The 18,945-nt window shown below is 41.9% G+C and overlaps 1 protein-coding gene across 1 annotated transcript in view; it reads left to right on the top strand.

Annotated features, from left to right (window-relative positions):
- Window positions 1-18,945, top strand: part of LOC126285291 (protein qui-1) — a 1,482,105-nt gene that overhangs the window by 1,447,432 nt on the left and 15,728 nt on the right. Inside the window, exon 30 of the mRNA XM_049984579.1 lies at window positions 808-889. Within this exon, the coding sequence (XP_049840536.1) occupies window positions 808-889 (82 nt within the window). The remainder of the gene's footprint in view (window positions 1-807; window positions 890-18,945) is intronic.

Here is an 18,945-nt window from a genome sequence, read left to right as displayed (position 1 = left end):
CTACTGCTCACAATGCCATGTAAAGCTGCATATGTTCAGAAGACCAAACCATACATGAACTGTATAAGAGGCATGTAGTGTGGTTCAACAGGTCATGACTGTTGCCTCATTTCAAATGATGAAAGGTTATGAGTGCAGTGACAGCCCAGTGAGGTATTTAATTCACAGTATGAGGATGGTGTACTTCAGACCAGAGTAGCACATGTACTGCACAATATTTATAGTGAAAGAGCCTCCAAGGCACACAAACAATCCATCTTTCCAACTTCATTTCTATTAGTACCATTCTCATACTTTCTAAATTCTACATTAATATGCCTTGGTTGACTGTTACTTCTGGGAGAAAGGATTATTGTAGTAAAATCTGCAATTTATCTCCTTAGTGAATCTTATACTCTTTTGTGCAATGTACACCACTCAGAAATTCCTGGACAGAAAATTGACTATGGCCTAAAGTATAATCTACTGTGTAATGTAATGTTCTATCTGGAACTGTAAATATTATTTATTAATGTAAAGAGAATGAGTGACTTTAAACCAAATACGGTCACCCAAGCCCTACAGTGCAATCCACTCCATTGAGATTTTCCTTCCAAATAAGTGGAATTCTGTACCACAGAAATTTTTTTATAACTTCCACAGCTGAGTAAACACATATGGAGTAATAGTTTAAGAACATTTGCCTGTGTTTGTGTTAAGAGTGTTTCTTCTGTTTGTCATCTGCAATGATAGTTCATTTCTGCAGCCTTGTAATATAACTGAAATAATAACAGTCTCAATTATTAATGATATTTTCTTATTTTTCAGTCCTTGTCCAAGCAGAACTCTCGCTCAAGTCGGAGAGACTCTTCAGACAACGATGAACGAACCCCTGGTGAGGAGATTGTAGGTGCGTTTGGAGATAATGAAAAGTCGACTGCAGTTAGAGATCCACGTCTCACCCAGTCGTGTATCACCCAATGACAGTGGTGTTGGGGTTCCTTTTAGTGGACCCTACCATAGTATATGCATAGACATTAATCAGCTAGTCAGAAAAATCCTGTATTTTGCATGTATCAAATGTGTATATTTTTTTGTTTTTAGTTTTCATTTAAATACATTTTCATGTATATTTTGTTGATGCACTATTTTATTCATATTATTGCACTTTACTTGCATGTCTGCTATTTGTTCCAAGAAATGTGTGATGCACTCTAATACTATGTCCTGTCCAGTAACACTAAGACAGTACACAAAGATAAATATGGCATTCTTCTCGAGCAATTGTGTTTATGCATATAGTATGCAGGAGATGTAGATAATAGATGGAAACCTGAAATGTATGTAGTTACAAAGAAAAGCATCATTACTCACAACAAAAAGAAAGCAACAGCCGAACAGACAACACAGCTTGTCTGTAGGACTTTTTTTTTTCTTCATACTTTTCATCAGAAAAAAGGTATGGTAGTCTGTAGAGTTGTTTTCTTTTAAGTCATTATTTCAGACTGTGGTTCCATAATAGTATTATGTTTCAGTCTTTTTTAAGTTATGTGAACACATTCTTTCATTTGCTCTGTTGACAAATTTTGAGTGACTTCTCAGGAACTTTTCATCAGTTACATTTTGTACTCAAATAACTTTTGAAATCATACCTGAGCACTCATTGTCATGTTTGGCACAAACATATGTAGACTGATATGTGATCTTTTCAGTCTGTAACTTTCCATATTCACAGCAGAGAGAACTTCGCTGTGCTGAGGTTCTTGTGGAACAGCTATTTCTCAACAGAAGAGCAACCTCAAGATTATGTTTCTTTGCAACCTCAAGATACTGCTACTTTGCATTTGTGTGTTTCTTACTTCAGTGTTTGGAGTGACTTTCCTATCCTTTCCGTGCTTATATGTTGACCTGTTGTTTGAATTTTCTGTTTATTGGGTACTGACATATTACTTGACAGCTTTAAAACTGTTTCAGCTCATTTTATAAGAAAATCCGTTCTGGTGTTGAATATACAGGTTTTCTCTTATGCATTTCATGTATGTCAAAAAAAAAAAAAAAAAAAAAAATACTAGTACTTCAGAAGCATACGAACACTTCAACTGAAATGTGCAGGAGCTCCATCGTGCATGAACCACATGTTGTGTCATACTTGTAAAGGCACATGTTCTAGCAGCACAGGTAGAGTATCCCATATGAAATCATGATAACATGCTCCATTGAGCATAGGTGGAACAACATGGGGCCCAATCAAGACATCACCAACAATGCCTGCCCAAATGTTCACCGAAAATCTGTGTTGATGACGTGATTGCACAATTGCATGCAGATTCTCATCAGTCCACACATGTTGATTGTGAAAATTTACAATTTGATCACGTTGGAATGAAGTCATCCGTAAAGAGAACATTTACACTGAAATGAGGATTTACACATTGTTGGATGAACCATTCGCAGAAGTGTACCAATGGAGGCCAATCAGCTGCTGATAGTGCCTGCACACGCTGTACATGGTACAGAAACAACTGGTTCTCCCATAGCTCTCTCCATACAGTGACGTGGTCAATGTTACCTTGTACAGCAGCAACTTCTCTGACACTGATATTAGGGTTATCGTCTACTGCACGAAGAATCGCCTCATCCATTGCAGGTGTCCTCGTCATTCTAGGTCTTCCCCAGTCGCGAGTCATAGGCTGGAATGTTCCGTGCTCCCTAAGACACCAATCAATTGCTTCGAACGTCTTCCTCTCGGGATACCTTCATTCTGGAAATCTGTCTTGATACAAATGTACTGCGCCACAGCTATTGCCCCGTGCTAATCCATACATCAAATGGGCATCTGCCAACTCCACATTTGTAAACACTGCATTGACTGCAAAACCATGTTCGTGATGGTAACTAACCTGTTGATGCTACGTACTGATGTGCTTGATGCTAGTACTGTAGAGCAATGAGTCACATGTCAACACAAGCACCGAAGTCAACATTACATTCCTTCAATTGGGCCAACTGGCAGTGAATCGAGGAAGTATAGTACATACTGATGAAACTAAAATGAGCTCTAACATAGAAATTAAGCGTTTCCGGACACATGTCCACATAACATCTTTTCTTTATTTGTGTGTGAGGAATGTTTCCTGAAAGTTTGGCTGTACCTTTTTGTAACACCCTGTATGCTGGATGGCAAGCTATAGCAAAATATACAAATGCTGTATTATCAGCAAATGAAATAACTAAATTAAAATATGGCTCAGTGAAGGTGTTATTTAGGGCACTGTTGGGTTCTCTTACTAGAGGAGCACTTCATGTATCCCTATATGGAATCTGGTGAGATATATTCAATACCTCTCTTTGGTTGGAAAGAAGTACACCATGCCCATTATTTTGATTTGATATTCTACAACCTATCACCAGTCACTCCTACTAACATGTAGCACATCGTCTTGAAGATGATGCCAAAGCGTGTGCTGTGCTATAGATTTAAATGACATGCCTCCTCAGCTGTTTATTTACCTGAGTCCCATGGGACCTGCTTCCATTCAGAATGACACAGTTTTCTCAAGTCTCTGAAATATGAAAAGGGTGTCCTGGGTGCTTGGGACTGACTTCTCTACTGGGTAGAGTTGTTGGATTGCTTGCAACATTCAACAAAACAGAGTAAATGAGGAATTCTCATCTGTGTTTACATTTCATCTGCTCCTGTGCCTTCTGCATTGCATAAACCTTGGCATAAAACACTAAGTATTTGTTTTGTCAGAATATCCTGAGGGCATACTGGAGAAAAATTATGTAGCTACCGATTGTGTATCCCTGCTTAGACTCATCATTATACACTCCCTGATAACTGAAGTACTCCTTAGAATGCAATCGGTACTGATACGGAATAAAGCGATCACATAGGCTCAGTCATAGGTAAGGCAGGTGGCAGACACACAGACTGGGAAAACATAAACTAAATCAATCTACATAGAAGACTGCTTACTAATCACTTGTGTCTCCCATCTTAAAATATTGCTCTAATGGATCAATCCACATGAACTATTACTGACAGGATATATTGAATGCATACAACAGAGGGGACTCATGGGAGGGTATCACAAAAATGTTGAAAGACTTAACTGGTAGACTCCTGAGGCTAGATGCAAATTTTTCCACAAAGGCCTCCTTACAGAATTTCAAGAACCAGTATTAAGTGATAAATTTTGAGGTATTCTTTAGCCCCCTACATATCATACCCACAGGAACTTTGAAGACAAAATTACACTAATTAGAGAATGCACAGAGGCATCAAAGCAGTCATTCTACCGTGTCCCATACAATATCGGAACGGAAAGCAACCCTAATGTGTGATACCATCCTCTACTGAAAAGACAGTATGTGATCTCACAAGTTTGTTTTTTGTAGAATTAAGCAACTGAATTATTGCACATTACTTAATTCTAGAAGAAAAAGGAATAAAACTCAACCTTTTGGAATTTCTATGATTTAGCGTAAACTTTTGATTGTGTAGATGATAAAATTCTGCTAATAGTTTGGGAATGAATTCCTTCCACATGCATGGATGCAGTCTTAACTGCCGTCTGCTTCACATCTGCTGTGCAGCGAGCTACCTTAATTTAAGTATTAACTGTATTATTCTTACTTGTCACTTCTTCTTCCATGTGTTTTTGCTTTTAGGAAGCTTTAATTGTCGAGTGCTAGTAATAGTGTTCCATAGATTTCGTGTTTGTTTTGAGTACAGTCAGAGAGAGTCCCTTTAGTCAACCATAGAGCCAGTATTACTAGTGTTTGTTTTCAATACAGTCCAGAGACAGGTAGTGCTAATTTCATTGTTTTCTACAAGTAGTGGCTAGCAATCACAGTTTAATCAACAATCAGCCACCTTTAGTGAATTAGCAGTCTAGTTAAAAGTTGATTTACTCTCTACAGTAAATTGACTCCTTAGCATGGATAGGATGTGTAACTGCTGTGTATGGACTCAGGAGGAGCTGGCAACTGTTGGCGAACAGCTGAGTGTGTTGATGGTCACGGTCAGCCAACTTCAGGCTGCTGCCTCGGAGTGTAGCGGCAGTGGGGAGACTGGTGCGTCGCATGGTACACCCCAGGTGTTACATGCTTCACCCACTGTCCCTGCTGTTGACACCTCTTTGCAGGTACGAGGCGCGGTTGGGCCACCCTCACCCTCTCCCCAAGGGGAGTGGTGGGTTCAGCGGCATTCACGGTGCACGAGGCGGAGGGTAAATGTGGAGGCAAGGTCCGAGCAGGCACACGGGGGGAGGGGTTTAGTAGTTATTGGGAGCTCCAACGTTAGGCAGGTGATGGAGCCCCTTAGGGAAATAGCGGAAAGGTTGGGGAAGAACGCCAGTGTTCACTCTGTCTGCTTACCCGGGGGGTCTCATCTGAGATGTGGAGGAGGCCCTGCCGGCGGCGATAGAGAGCACTGGGTGCACCTGACTGCAAATTGTTGCTTGTGTCAGCACCAATGACTCCTGCCATCTGGGTTCAGAGGTCATCCTCAGTTCGTACAGGCGGTTGGCGGAATTGGTAAAGGCAGAAAGCCTCACTCGCGGGGTGGAATCAGAGCTAACTATTTGTAGTATCGTTCCCAGAATTGATCGCGGTCCTCTGGTTTGGAGCCGAGTGGAAGGCTGAAACCAGAGGCTCAGACGATTCTGCGGAGATCTGGGGTGCAAATTTCTCGACCTCCGCTATCGGGTGGAGAAATGTAGGGTCCCCCTGAATAGGTCAGGCGTGCACTACATGCCGGAAGTGGCTACAAGGGTAGCGGATTACGTGTGGAGTGCACATGGGGTTTTTTTTGGTTAGAGAATTCCCTCCCCAGAACCGACAAGATGCCTCCTGAGACGCGGCAAGGTAGGAGTAGGCAAAATGCAACAGGGAATAACAATATTAATGTGCTAATAGTAAACTGCAGGAGCATCTACAGAAAGGTCCCAGAACTGCTCTCATTAATAAACGGTCACAATGCCCAAATAGTACTAGGGAAAGTTGGCTGAAACCAGATGTAAACACTAATGAAATCCTAAACTCAGTTTGGAATGTATACCTCAGAGACAGGCTGGACAGTGAAGGGGGAGGCGTGTTTATAGCAATAAGAACTGCAATAGTATCAAAGTAAATTGATGGAGATCTGAAATATGAAATGATTTGGGTGAAGGTCACGATATCTCATTAGGCCACTTGGCTCAGCAGCTGTTGTGGCTGAGAACCTGAAGGATAATTTGGAAAATATTTCGAGTAATTTCCCCACCATGTTATAGTTCTGGGTGGAAATTTTAATTTGCCGGATATAGACTGGGAGGATCAAACATTCATAATGGGTGGCAGGGACAAAGAATCCAGTGCAATTTTTTTAAGTGCTTGATCTGAAAACTACCTTGAGCAGTTTAACACAGAACAGACTCGTGGCGATGTCATATTAAACCTTCTGGTAACAAACAGACCCGAACTATTTGAAACAGTTAATGTAGAACAGGTAATCAGCAATCATAAAGCGGTTATGGCATCGATGATTTCAGCCATAAATATAAATACTAAAAAAGGTAGGAAGATTTTTCTGTTTAGTGAAAGTGACAAAAAGCAGATTACAGAGTACCTGGTGGCTCAACACAAAAGTTTTGTCTCAAGTACAGATAGTGTTGAGGATCAGTGGACAAAGTTCAAAACCATCATACAATATGCGTTAGATGAGTATGTGCCAATCAAGATCGTAAGAGATGGAAAAGAGGCACTGTGGTAGAACAACCGAGTTAGAAAACTGCTGCGGAAGCAAAGGGAACTTCAGCAAACATAAACATAGCCAAAGCCTTGCAGAAAATTACCCGAAGCGAAATGTAGTGTGTGGAGGGCTATGTGAGAGGTGTTCAATGAATTCGAAAGTAAAGTTCTATGTACTGACTTGGCAGAAAATCCTAAGAAATTTTGGTCTTATGTCAAAGCGGTAGGTGGATCAAAACAAAATGTCCAGACACTCTGTGACCAAAATGGTACTGAAACAGAGGATAACAGACTAAAGGCCGAAATACTAAATGTCTTTTTCCAAAAGCTGTTTCACAGAGGAATACTGCACTGTAGTTCCTTCTCTGGATTGTCGTACAGATGACAAAATGGTAGATATCGAAATAGATGATAGAGGGATAGAGAAACAATTAAAACTGCTCAAAAGAGGAAAGGCCACTGGACCTGATGGGATAGCAGTTCGATTTTACACAGAGTACGCGAAGGTACTTGTCCCCCTTCTTGCAGCGGTGTACCGTAGATCTCTAGAAGAGCGTAGTGTTCCAAAGGATTGGAAAAGAGCACAGGTCATCCCCATTTTCAAGAAGGGACGTCGAACAGATGTGCAGAACTATAGACCTATATCTCTAACATCGATCAGTTGTAGAATTTTGGAACACGTATTATGTTCGAGTATAATGACTTTTCTGGAGTCTAGAAATCTAGTCTGTAGGAATCAGCATGGGTTTCGAAAAAGACGGTCGTGTGAAACCCAGCTCTCGCTATTCATCCACGAGACTCAGAGGGACATAGACACGGGTTCACAGGTAGATTCTGTGCATCTTGACTTCCGCAAGGTGTTCGATACAGTTCCCCACAGTCGTTTAATGAACAAAGTGGGAGCATATGGACTATCAGACCAATTGTGTGATTGGATTGAAGAGTTGCTAGATAACTGAACGCAGCATGTCATTATCAATGGAGAGAAGTGTTAGTGATTTCAGGTGTGCCGCAGGGGAGTGTCATAGGACCATTGCTTTTCACAATATACATAAATGACCTTGTTGATGACATCAGAAGTTAATTGAGGCTTTTTGCAGATGATGGTGTGGTGTATTTAGAGGTTGTAACAATGGAAAATTGTACTGAAATGCAGGAGGATCTGCAGCGAATTGTCCCATGGTGCAGGGAATGGCAATTGAATTTCAATGTAGACAATTGTAATGTGCTGCAAATACATAGAAAGGTAGATCCCTTATCATTTAGCTACAAAGTAGCAGGTCAGCAACTGGAAGCAGTTAATTCCATAAATTATCTGGGAGTATGCATTAGGAGTGATTCAAAATGGAATGAACATATAAAGTTGATCGTCGGAAAATCAGATGCCAGACTGAGATTCATTGGAAGAATCCTAAGGAAATGCAATCCGAAAACAAAGGAAGTAGGTTACAGTATGCTTGTTGGCCCACTGCTTGTATACTGCTCAGCAGTGTGGGATTCGTGCCAGATAGGGTTGATAGAAGAGATAGAGAAGATCCAACAAATGATTTAGTAACCGTGAAAGCGTTATGGAGATGATAGATGAACTCCAGTGGAAGACTCTGCAGGAGAGACACTCAGTAGCTCGGTACGGGCTTTTGTTAAAGTTTCGAGAACATACCTTCACCGAAGAGTCAAGCAGTATATTGCTCCCTCCTACGTATATCTCATGAAGAGACCATGAGGATAAAATCAGAGAGATTAGAGCCCACACAGAAGCATACCAACAATCCTCCTTTCCCCAAACAATATGAGACCGGAATAGAAGGGAGAACCGATAGAGGTACTCAGGGTACCCTCCGCCACACACCGTCAGGTGGCTTGCGGAGTATGGATGTAGATGTAGATGTAGAACAGGCTATATTAGGAAATTATGCAACAAGACTAAGGCTAAATACAGAGTAGGCTAACATTAAAGATGGTGTGTCACAACATTCAGTAACTGTCCTGCTCCTGTTCTCAGTCTACATAAATGATTTGTCTGGGACATTACGGGATTCTTCAAACACTGTCATGTTAGCTGATGACACAAGTATATTGATAAAGGACACAGATGTATCAGTACTAGGCACAGCCAGGAGAATAGTGAAAGAAGTGTATCAGTGGTTCACAACCAATATTTTAACCCTTAATCTTCCAATAACACATATTATGCATTTCCCAATAAATCAAGATGACTTACTTGTACCAAAAGGAGCACCTGATGGACATGTACTGGAGGAGGCACTATTTGTGAAGGTCATGGGCGTTCAGATGGGCAATAAGTTTTCAAATGTATATTTCAACCAAAATGCTTTGTTTTACCTGTGTTGCACTTGGAAATCTCTTAATTGTGTTGATCTGCAGCTAACCAATTCAGCTAGTTTCAAAAATATATTTACCTATTAGAAGTGTGCTATTAGAATAATGTGTAAAACTGGTAACTGAACACTGTGCAGGAATCTGTTCACGGATTTAAGGATTTTTATACTTATATACTCACACACATATAACAAGAGTGAATTTAGAATGAACTCTGCATAAAACAATACTGGAAATAAAAATAATTTCAATTACAGACTATGAACCCATGTCTGAGATTCAGAATGGATTTTTATACTGTGATGTGAAAGGCTGTATGTCAGGTTGCAGTAGACATCAGGCAGGAAACTGAAAACCTAATTCTAAAAAATAAAAGACTACTTTGTTTGTGACTCCTACAATTTATAAGAATTTTTGGGCTCAGGTTTGTAAATTATGCTTAACTCCAACATTTTTGTTGGACAGCTCACAACTTTACAGTAAATAGACTGCCAATAGTTACATAAATGCTTTGTTTAAGTGCTAGATAAAATCTGCAGCGAAGTTGCAGGAGAGGCAGTGGCCTGTGAGCAGGATATTAGTCATCACCTTAAAGGAGGATGCTGTTTGCTTTGGAATGCTAAAAATAATATAGAACTGATACCAGACAGACATGTGGCTTTTCACCAACATGTAACTCTAGGTAGTGAAGTGGTGTGTGGGTGACAATTGCTTAGATGGGATTACCACAATCAGATAGTTTGATTTGGAGATGTGAGAGAATGGCACAAAAGAGCTATTATCCTTGGACATACATGTTACTACACTGTTAGCCCAGTTTGTTGGTGTATAATTGTGGACTGCTGAACACATCTACAAAGAATGGTGTATGTTGCAAAGGGCCTATATACAGTCGAGATTTGGAGTTGAAGATGTGCAGTTCTGTGTGACGCAGTGAGCAATAGCAGTTTTGTGAGGTATGCACCTCCAAATATGACTACATAGGCTTTCCTGGCATAATAAATCTCAATAGTCTCCCAATATTTGCTGCTGGATCCTAAAATCAACTCACTCAATACTTCAGCACTCTGTCTGTCTGCCATCTTCAGGCAAGATGCTGCTGCCACTGAGTTTCATTGAAAAATTGATGTTGAAACTTGAAACTATCTTCCTATATAGGCCCCGATACCTTACATGTCAATATTCTGATCCATAGGTCAAAATTGGCAGATAATATGACTTTTACACCATGATCTTTGCTTTGGCAGATGTTTTCCAATTTCTAAATTTATATTCTCTCTGAAACTTCACGCTTGATGTTCCCTTTCTTGGTTAATTTTTCACCTAGTTACCTGAAATCATCAATTTCTTTAATAATTTTTGTACTGTAGGTTACATCCTTCCTTTTCTCATTTTTCCTGCTTATTTTCATTACTTTACTCTTCATTAAGCTTATTTCCATTCCTGCCAGGTGTTTAGTTCTTCTTTACTTCTATGATAAGCCAGTAGTGGCAATCAAATTAGCCTTGGATCAAAATTGAGAACTTGTGGTGCCAAAGCTACTTGTTCGTGGAACACATCACTAAATAATTCACAGAACACTCATAAAAAGTTATAAAACAAATAAAAATTAGAAAGACACCACAACAACAAAACATTTGCGATAGCATTTCCTAATAAATATTATTATCACTCAATTTTTTCGCTTTTGCTGGAAACATATTGAAAATGGAGTATGCAGAATAATGCATGCATTTCTGCACAGTGGTTAGCATTGCAGATAGCAGAGTGACTACAAAGAAAGTAAACAACCTTTTGTACTCCAATGCCAGTGGACAGTGTAAACCATTGCTCATTCTTGAAAATTTATAAATTTAAAAATAATACTGTGTTTTCAAGCTATAATTGACTGTTGGTGATAAAAACTCCTTAAAAGAGTGCAACAGCAGTTTTTTGTGGTGAAGTCTGACATTATCAGCCTTTATATACAAGAAGAGAACTATTTCTGCTTCTTGGATAAAAGATGGAAGAAGTTTTAAATATAAAAAGAGGAGACCCAATATCAATCCCCGTGTTACACCTGTAGTAATTTTTCCCCATTCTGAGTGAGCTGTTTCATTGTGGACACTGCCTGACTTTCTCAAAGCAACATTCTGCATCCTTTTAGTTAGATAGGACAACCCGCTAGCAGGTGTGAGCTTCTCTCAGGGAATACTTTGAACCAAACAATAAAATGCTTTTGTCAAGTCTCTGAAGATATCAGTTCAAAATATTCTGTCATTCAAATTTTGTGTTAACTGATTTCCTAATTGAAAAATAGCAAGCTCTATGAAGATACACTTCTGAAATTGAAATAAAGACTGGATAAGTATCTCATTTTGAGAGAGAAGTGTTATGGTTCTTGCACCCACAATTTTTTCTGTACCTTGTAGGAGGAGGTAAGTAGAGAGCCAGTACATATTTGAACAGTATTTTAGGACTTTAGGGAAGATATTATCAACTCTGTGAACATTTTTTCTTTTGAGGGAGCTAATTACATGCTTAATGTCTTTGTTTTCTTTATTTATTTGCATTTTCTTTGCATGAAGCCAGTACACTAATGAGTTTTGCAAATATCAGACATACTAATATGATAAAACTATGTTTACACTGGTTGCTACCACAAGCTGTGACTTCAAATTCACTGAATGAACGCCGATCACCTGCCACCCTACCTAAAACCTCTTTCCTCGTCACCTTTGCCAGCTTCATCCTAACCCACAACTTCTTCACTTTTGAAGGCCAGACATACCAACAATTAAAGGGAACAGCCATGGGTACCAGGATGGCCCCCTTGTATGCCAACCTATTTATGGGTCGCTTAGAGGAAGCCTTCTTGGTTACCCAAGCCTGCCAACCCAAAGTTTGGTACAGATTTATTGATGACATCTTCATGATCACAGTGAAGAACAACTCCAGAATTTCCTCTCCAACCTCAACTCCTTTGGTTCCATCAGATTCACCTGGTCCTACTCCAAATCCCATGCCACTTCCCTTGACGTTGACCTCCATCTGTCCAATGGCCAGCTTCACACATCCATCCACATCAAATCCACCAACAAGCAACAGTACCTCCATTATGACAGCTGCTACCCATTCCATATCAAACGGTCCCTTCCCTACAGCCTAGGCCTTCATGGCATACGAATCTGCTCCAGTCCCATACTCTTTGCCTTTAAATATGTCTGCTTGTGTCTGTGTATGTATGGATGGATATGTGTGTGTGTGTGTGTGTGCGCGAGTACATACCTATCCTTTTTTCCCCCTAAGGTAAGTCTTTCCGCTCCCGGGATTGGAATGACTCCTTACTCTCTCCCTTAAAACCCACATCCTTTCATCTTTCCTTTTCCTTCCCTCTTTCCTGACGAAGCAGCCGCAGGTTGCGAAAGCTCGATATATATATATATATATATATATATATATATATATATATATATATATATATATATATGACGATGTAAATAAAACAGAAAGAAACTTCCACATGGGAAAAATATATTAAAAACAAAGATTCCAAGACTTACCAAGCGGGAAAGCGCCGGCAGACAGGCACATGAACAAAACACACAAATACACACACAGAATTACAAGCTTTCGCAACTGGCAGTTGCTTCGTCAGGAAAGAGGGAAGGAGAGGGAAAAATGAAAGGATGTGGGTTTTATGGGAGAGGGTAAGGAGTCATTCCAATCCAGACTGCTTGTGTCTGTGTATGTGCGGATGGATATGTGTGTGTGTGTGCGAGTGTACACCTGTCCTTTTTTTCCCCTAAGGGAAGTCTTTCCGCTCCCGGGATTGGAATGACTCCTTACCCTCTCCCTTAAAACCCACATCCTTTCATTTTTCCCTCTCCTTCCCTCTCTCCTGACGAAGCAACTGCCAGTTGCGAAAGCTTGTAATTCTGTGTGTGTGTTTGTGTGTTTTGTTCATGTGCCTGTCTGCCGGCGCTTTCCCGCTTGGTAAGTCTTGGAATCTTTGTTTTATATATATATATATATATATATAAAACAAAGATTCCAAGATTCACATGAATGGACACAGGCAGACAGTGTTTGTTGGTGTGTGCAAGACTTACCAAGTGGGAAAGTGCCAGTAGACAGGCACAATAAATAAAACACACAAACACACACACAGAATTTCTAGCTTTTGCAACCAACAGTTGCTTCTTCAGAAAAGAGGGAAGGAGAGGGAAAGACAAAAGGATGTGGGTTTTAAGGGAGAGGGTAAGGAGTCATTCCAGTCCCGGGAGCGGAAAGATTTACCTTAGGGGGGAAAAAGGATAGGTATATATTCGCACACATACACACACATATCCATCCATACATATACAGACACAAGCAGACATTTTAAAGGCAAAGTGTTCGGGCAGAGATGTCAGTCGAGGCGGAAGTGCAGAGGCAAAGATAATGTTGAATGACAGGTGAGATATGAGTGGCGGCAACTTGAAATTAGCGGAGATTGAGGCCTGGTGGATAATGAGAAGAGAGGATATATTGAAGAGCAACTTCCCATCTTCGGAGTTCAGATAGGTTGGTGTTGGTGGGAAGTATCCAGATAACCCGGATGGTGTAACACTGTGCCAAGATGTGCTGGCCGTGCACCAAGGCATGTTTAGCCACAGGGTGATCCTCATTACCAACAAACACTGTCTGCCTGTGTCCATTCATGTGAATGGACAGTTTGTTGCTGTTCATTCCCACATAGAAAGTGTCACAGTGTAGGCAGGTCAGTTGGTAAATCACGTGGGTGCTTTCACACGTGGCTCTGCCTTTGATCGTGTACACCTTCTGGGTTACAGGACTGGAGTAGGTGGTGGTGGGAGGGTGCATAGGACAGGTTTTACACCAGGGGTGGTTACAAGGGTAGGAGCCAGAGGGTAAGGAAGGTGGTTTGGACATTTGATAGGGATGAACTAAGAGGTTATGAAGGTTAGGTGGACGGCGGAAAGACACTCTTGGTGGAGTAGGGAGGATTTCATGAAGGATGGATCTCATTTCGGGGCAGGATTTTAGGAAGTCGTATCCCTGCTGGAGAGCCACATTCAGAGTCTGATCCAGTCCCGGGAAGTATCCTGTCACAAGTGGGGCACTTTTGGGGTTCTTCTGTGAGAGGTTTTGGGTTTGGGGGGATGAGGAAGTGGCTCTGGTTATTTGCTTCTGTACCAGGTCAGGAAGGTAGTTGCGGGATATGAAAGCTGTTTTCAGGTTGTTGGTGTAATGGTTCAGGGATTCCGGACTGGAGCAGATTCGTTTGCCATGAAGGCCTAGGCTGTAGGGAAGGGACAGTTTGATATGGAATGGGTGGCAGCTGTCATAATGGAGGTACTGTTGCTTGTTGGTGAGTTGGAATGACCAGCAACAAACTGTCCATTCACATGAATGGACACAGGCAGACAGTGTTTGTTGGTAATGAGGTTCACCCTGTGGCTAAACATACCTTGGTGCACGGCCAGCACATCTTGGCACAGTGTTACACCGTCCGGGTTATCTGGATACTTCCCACCAACACCAACCTATCCGAACTCCGGAGATGGGAACTTGCCCTTCGATATATCCTCTCTTCTCATTATCCACCAGGACTCAATCTCCGCTAATTTCAAGTTGCCGCCACTCATACCTCACCTGTCATTCAACATCACCTTTGCTTCTGCACTTCAGCCTCGACTGACATCTCTGACCAAACTCTTTGCCTTTAAAATGTCTGCTTGTGTCTGTATATGTATGGATGGATATGTGTGTGTGTGTGTGTGAGTATATACCTATCCTTTTTCCCCCCTAAGGTAAGTCTTTCCGCTCCTGGGATTTGAATGACTCCTTGCCCTCTCCCTTAAAACCCACATCCTTTCATCTTTCCTTTTCCTTCCCTCTTTCCTGACAAAGCAATCGCCGGTTGCGAAAGCTCGTAATTTTGTGTGTGTGTTTGTGTGTTATTTTATTGTGCCTGTCCACCGGCGCTTTCCTGCTTGGTAAGTCTTGGAATCTTTGTTAACTGTTTGTCCAGATGCAAATTACAAAATGTTTCAAGCAAATGTTCTTTAGCTGTCAGGGGGACACCAATCAGCATGATTGTCTTTGTTGTAGCTTTGTTTTTTACAAAGATATGAACTGTGGCATTATGTGCTGGACATCCATCATATTGATACCACGTAAGCATTCTGGTTCTTAGCGGCATTTCTTCCAGAAGTGGTGGATGAATTTGTCTGAGGAAGTTGGCATACCCTGTGCCATTTAGACTACCATAGATGAAATAGGAGCCAGTAATTGTAGTGCCAAGCATCCCACATTAGACGTTAACTCTCCATTGACGCAAATGTTCCACCTGTCTAAGCAATTGTGGGTTGTCACTGGACCAATAATGCATATTCTTTGTGTTTACCTGTCCTTTTTTTGAGAAGGTAAATCAGTAAATAGAACATTGGAGAAGAAATTCGGGTTGTTGAGGATTTGCTCCTGTGCCAACTGACACAACTGTACACGATTCTGGAAATCATTCCCATGCAATTCTTGATGTAGGTGTAAATGGTAAGGATGGAACAGGTGAATGCCAATCTTGTGTTCAAGCTGTTGTGTGCTCACATGTGGATTCATAGCAACAGAAGCAAGAATAGTAACTTCAGCAGCTTTGTCTGGGCGAGTGCTACAACGATCGCATTGTCGTGGGTTAAAACTTGCCGTTGCCTGAAGCGTTGCAACAAGATGAGAAAACATCCATCGGGAAGGTGGGTCCTTGTCAGGATATCACTATCTGTACAGTTCCATTGCCTGCATAGTATTTTGCTTACCTTCAGCAACAACAATAATAAAAGAAACGTTATGTCAATGCAGTTTGTAAGAAGGACAGCATTTACTGTATGCCTGCCCTACACAACAGTATTTAAAAGGACTAAATGACCGTACTAAATGTACCCAGATATAAGAAAACAGTAATGCAATTACTGTTCTGCCAACTTATATTTCCCATGGATAAGTAGCATTTCTAGCTTCTCATCATTGATGTACATTCTACTCACGCAACTCTTCAACTGACGATGGTTGACGGAATGACGGGTGTACATTCTACTTATGTTTACATTTGTCCTCTGTCAATGCCAACACATGGTTGTGTTCCATTACCTTGATTGCCTGCACTAAGCACTGCAAGCATCAACGGAATTGTTGTGTTATGTAATTAATTAACGTTGTGATAAATTTTCAAATAAGTCTTTGGGAGAGGATATCAATAACCAAATAAAAAATACAGAGTGCCATTTAAAAAGCCATACCATTGTTCATATCTTTGTAAACAACCTACAATGAATATATGAATGGTGTATCAGAAGTGATCGTCAATATTCAAGGATATGACAGGAATAATCATTCAAAACAAAAAAGTCAAGTACAAATGGAGTCTAAAATGCATACCTTAAGAGCTATGAACAATTCTTGATCTTCGATACTATGAAACAAACCTCTTGTGCTATAAGCTCTTTGCTTTAAATATTTTGGGAAGTGGTAATATGGACTAAAACAAGAAAAAAAGGTCCAGTAAACATGTGCCTTAAAACGCATAACTTAGGAGCTATGAGCACTTGTTCATCTTCACTATTTTGAAACACAACTATTCTAATGAACAAGTGCTCATAACTTTTAAGGTATGCATTTTCGAGCACATGTTTACTGGTCCTTTATATCTTGTTTTAGTCCATACTACCACTTCTGAAAATATGGAAAGCAAAAAGCTTGCAGTAGAAAAGATTTGTTTCACAGTATCGAAGATCCAAGAATTGCCCATAGCTCCTCGGATGTGTTTTAGACCCCACGTTTACTTGACGTTTTTATTTTGAACGATCATTTCTGTTTTATCCCTGAATATTGACGGCCGCTTCTGAAACAGCCTGTATACATATATGGATTGTGCTGATAATGTATCTGCTTTCTGTTTCACACAATTCGCTCTGCACACAGAACAGCTTTCTAAGTCCTTGTTGTCTGTCACCCAGTAATGGACAAATGAAGCAACCTGATACTGGCTGTAACTATAGATACCCATTGCTGGAATTTGCAGAAACTAATATTGTTGCCATCTTCTGACACTATCCAAAATAATAAGGGATCCCAAAAGCTTTAGTGCTGATACGATACCAGCAGTGACTGTACTCAACAAGTTTTCAGATAAACAAATTGTTTCGAAAGACATGTTAAATGAATGAACTAACACAGCCAGCATAAAATACACTCCTGGAAATGGAAAAAAGAACACATTGACACCGGCGTGTCAGACCCACCATACTTGCTCCAGACACTGCGAGAGGGCTGTACAAGCAATGATCACACGCACGGCACAGCGGACACACCAGGAACCGCGGTGTTGGCCGTCGAATGGCGCTAGCTGTGCAGCATTTGTGCACTGCCGCCGTCAGTGTCAGCCAGTTTGCCGTGGCATACGGAGCTCCATCGCAGTCCTTAACACTGGTAGCATGCCGCGACAGCATGGGCGTGAACCGTATGTGCAGTTGACGGACTTTGAGCGAGGGCGTATAGTGGGCATGCGGGAGGCCGGGTGGACGTACCGCCGAATTGCTCAACACATGGGGCATGAGGTCTCCACAGTACATCGATGTTGTCGCCAGTGGTCGGCGGAAGGTGCACGTGCCCGTCGACCTGGGACCAGACCGCAGCGCAGCACGGATGCACGCCAAGACCGTAGGATACTACGCAGTGCCGTAGGGGACCGCACCGCCACTTCCCAGCAAATTAGGGACACTGTTGCTCCTGGGATATCAGTGAGGACCATTCGCAACCGTCTCCATGAAGCTGGGCTACGGTCCCGCACACCGTTAGGCCGTCTTCCGCTCACGCCCCAACATCGTGCAGCCCGCCTCCAGTGGTGTCGCGACAGGCGTGAATGGAGGGACAAATGGAGACGTGTCGTCTTCAGCGATGAGAGTCGCTTCTGCCTTGGTGCCAATGATGGTTGTATGAGTGTTTCGCGCCGTGCAGGTGAGCGCCACAATCAGGACTGCATACGACCGAGGCACACAGGGCCAACACCCGGCATCAAGGTGTGGGGAGCGATGTCCGACACTGGCCATACACCTCTGGTGATCGTCGAGGGGATACTGAATAGTGCACGGTACATCCAAACCGTCATCGAACCCATCGTTCTACCATTCCTAGACCGGCAAGGGAACTTGCTGTTCCAACAGGACAATGCACGTCCGCATGTATCCCGTGCCACCCAACGTGCTCTAGAAGGTGTAAGTCAACTACCCTGGCCAGTAAGATCTCCGGATCTGTCCCCCATTGAGCATGTTTGGGACTGGATGAAGCGTCGTCTCACGCGGTCTGCACGTCCCGCACGAACGCTGGTCCAACTGAGGCGCCAGGTGGAAATAGCATGGCAAGCCGTTCCACAGGACTACATCCAGCATCTCTACGATCGTCTCCATGGGAGAATAGCAGCCTGCATTGCTGCGAAAGGTGGATATACACTGTACTAGTGCCGACATTGTGCATGCTCTGTTGCCTGTGTCTATTTGCCTGTTGTTCTGTCAGTGTGATCATGTGATGTATCTGACCCCAGGAATGTGTCAATAAAGTTTCCCCTTCCTGGGACAATGAATTCACGGTGTTCTTATTTCAATTTCCAGGAGTGTATGTCCAGAATAGCTGTGTTTCTATGATCATAGTTATTTATAGTAAGGAAATTTCTGGCAGACTGGCATGGGTGAGAGAGGAAGAGGCAGGAGGTGGGAAGAGACTTGGAGATGCATAGATAGTGGCTCAGAGGGAGGCAGCAGGCTTGCTTGCTATTAATGCAGGAGGGAGGAGTGACAGGTGCATGGGCCAGGCATGTGATACATGGTTACTGGGTGAAGTGTGGCCCACAATGGAGAC

This window comes from Schistocerca gregaria, chromosome 8, assembly GCF_023897955.1.
Source record: "Schistocerca gregaria isolate iqSchGreg1 chromosome 8, iqSchGreg1.2, whole genome shotgun sequence".
NCBI classification, from domain to species: domain Eukaryota; kingdom Metazoa; phylum Arthropoda; class Insecta; order Orthoptera; family Acrididae; genus Schistocerca; species Schistocerca gregaria.
Note: the sequence above shows the minus strand (reverse complement) of the source record. Positions and strands in the feature narration are given on the sequence as shown.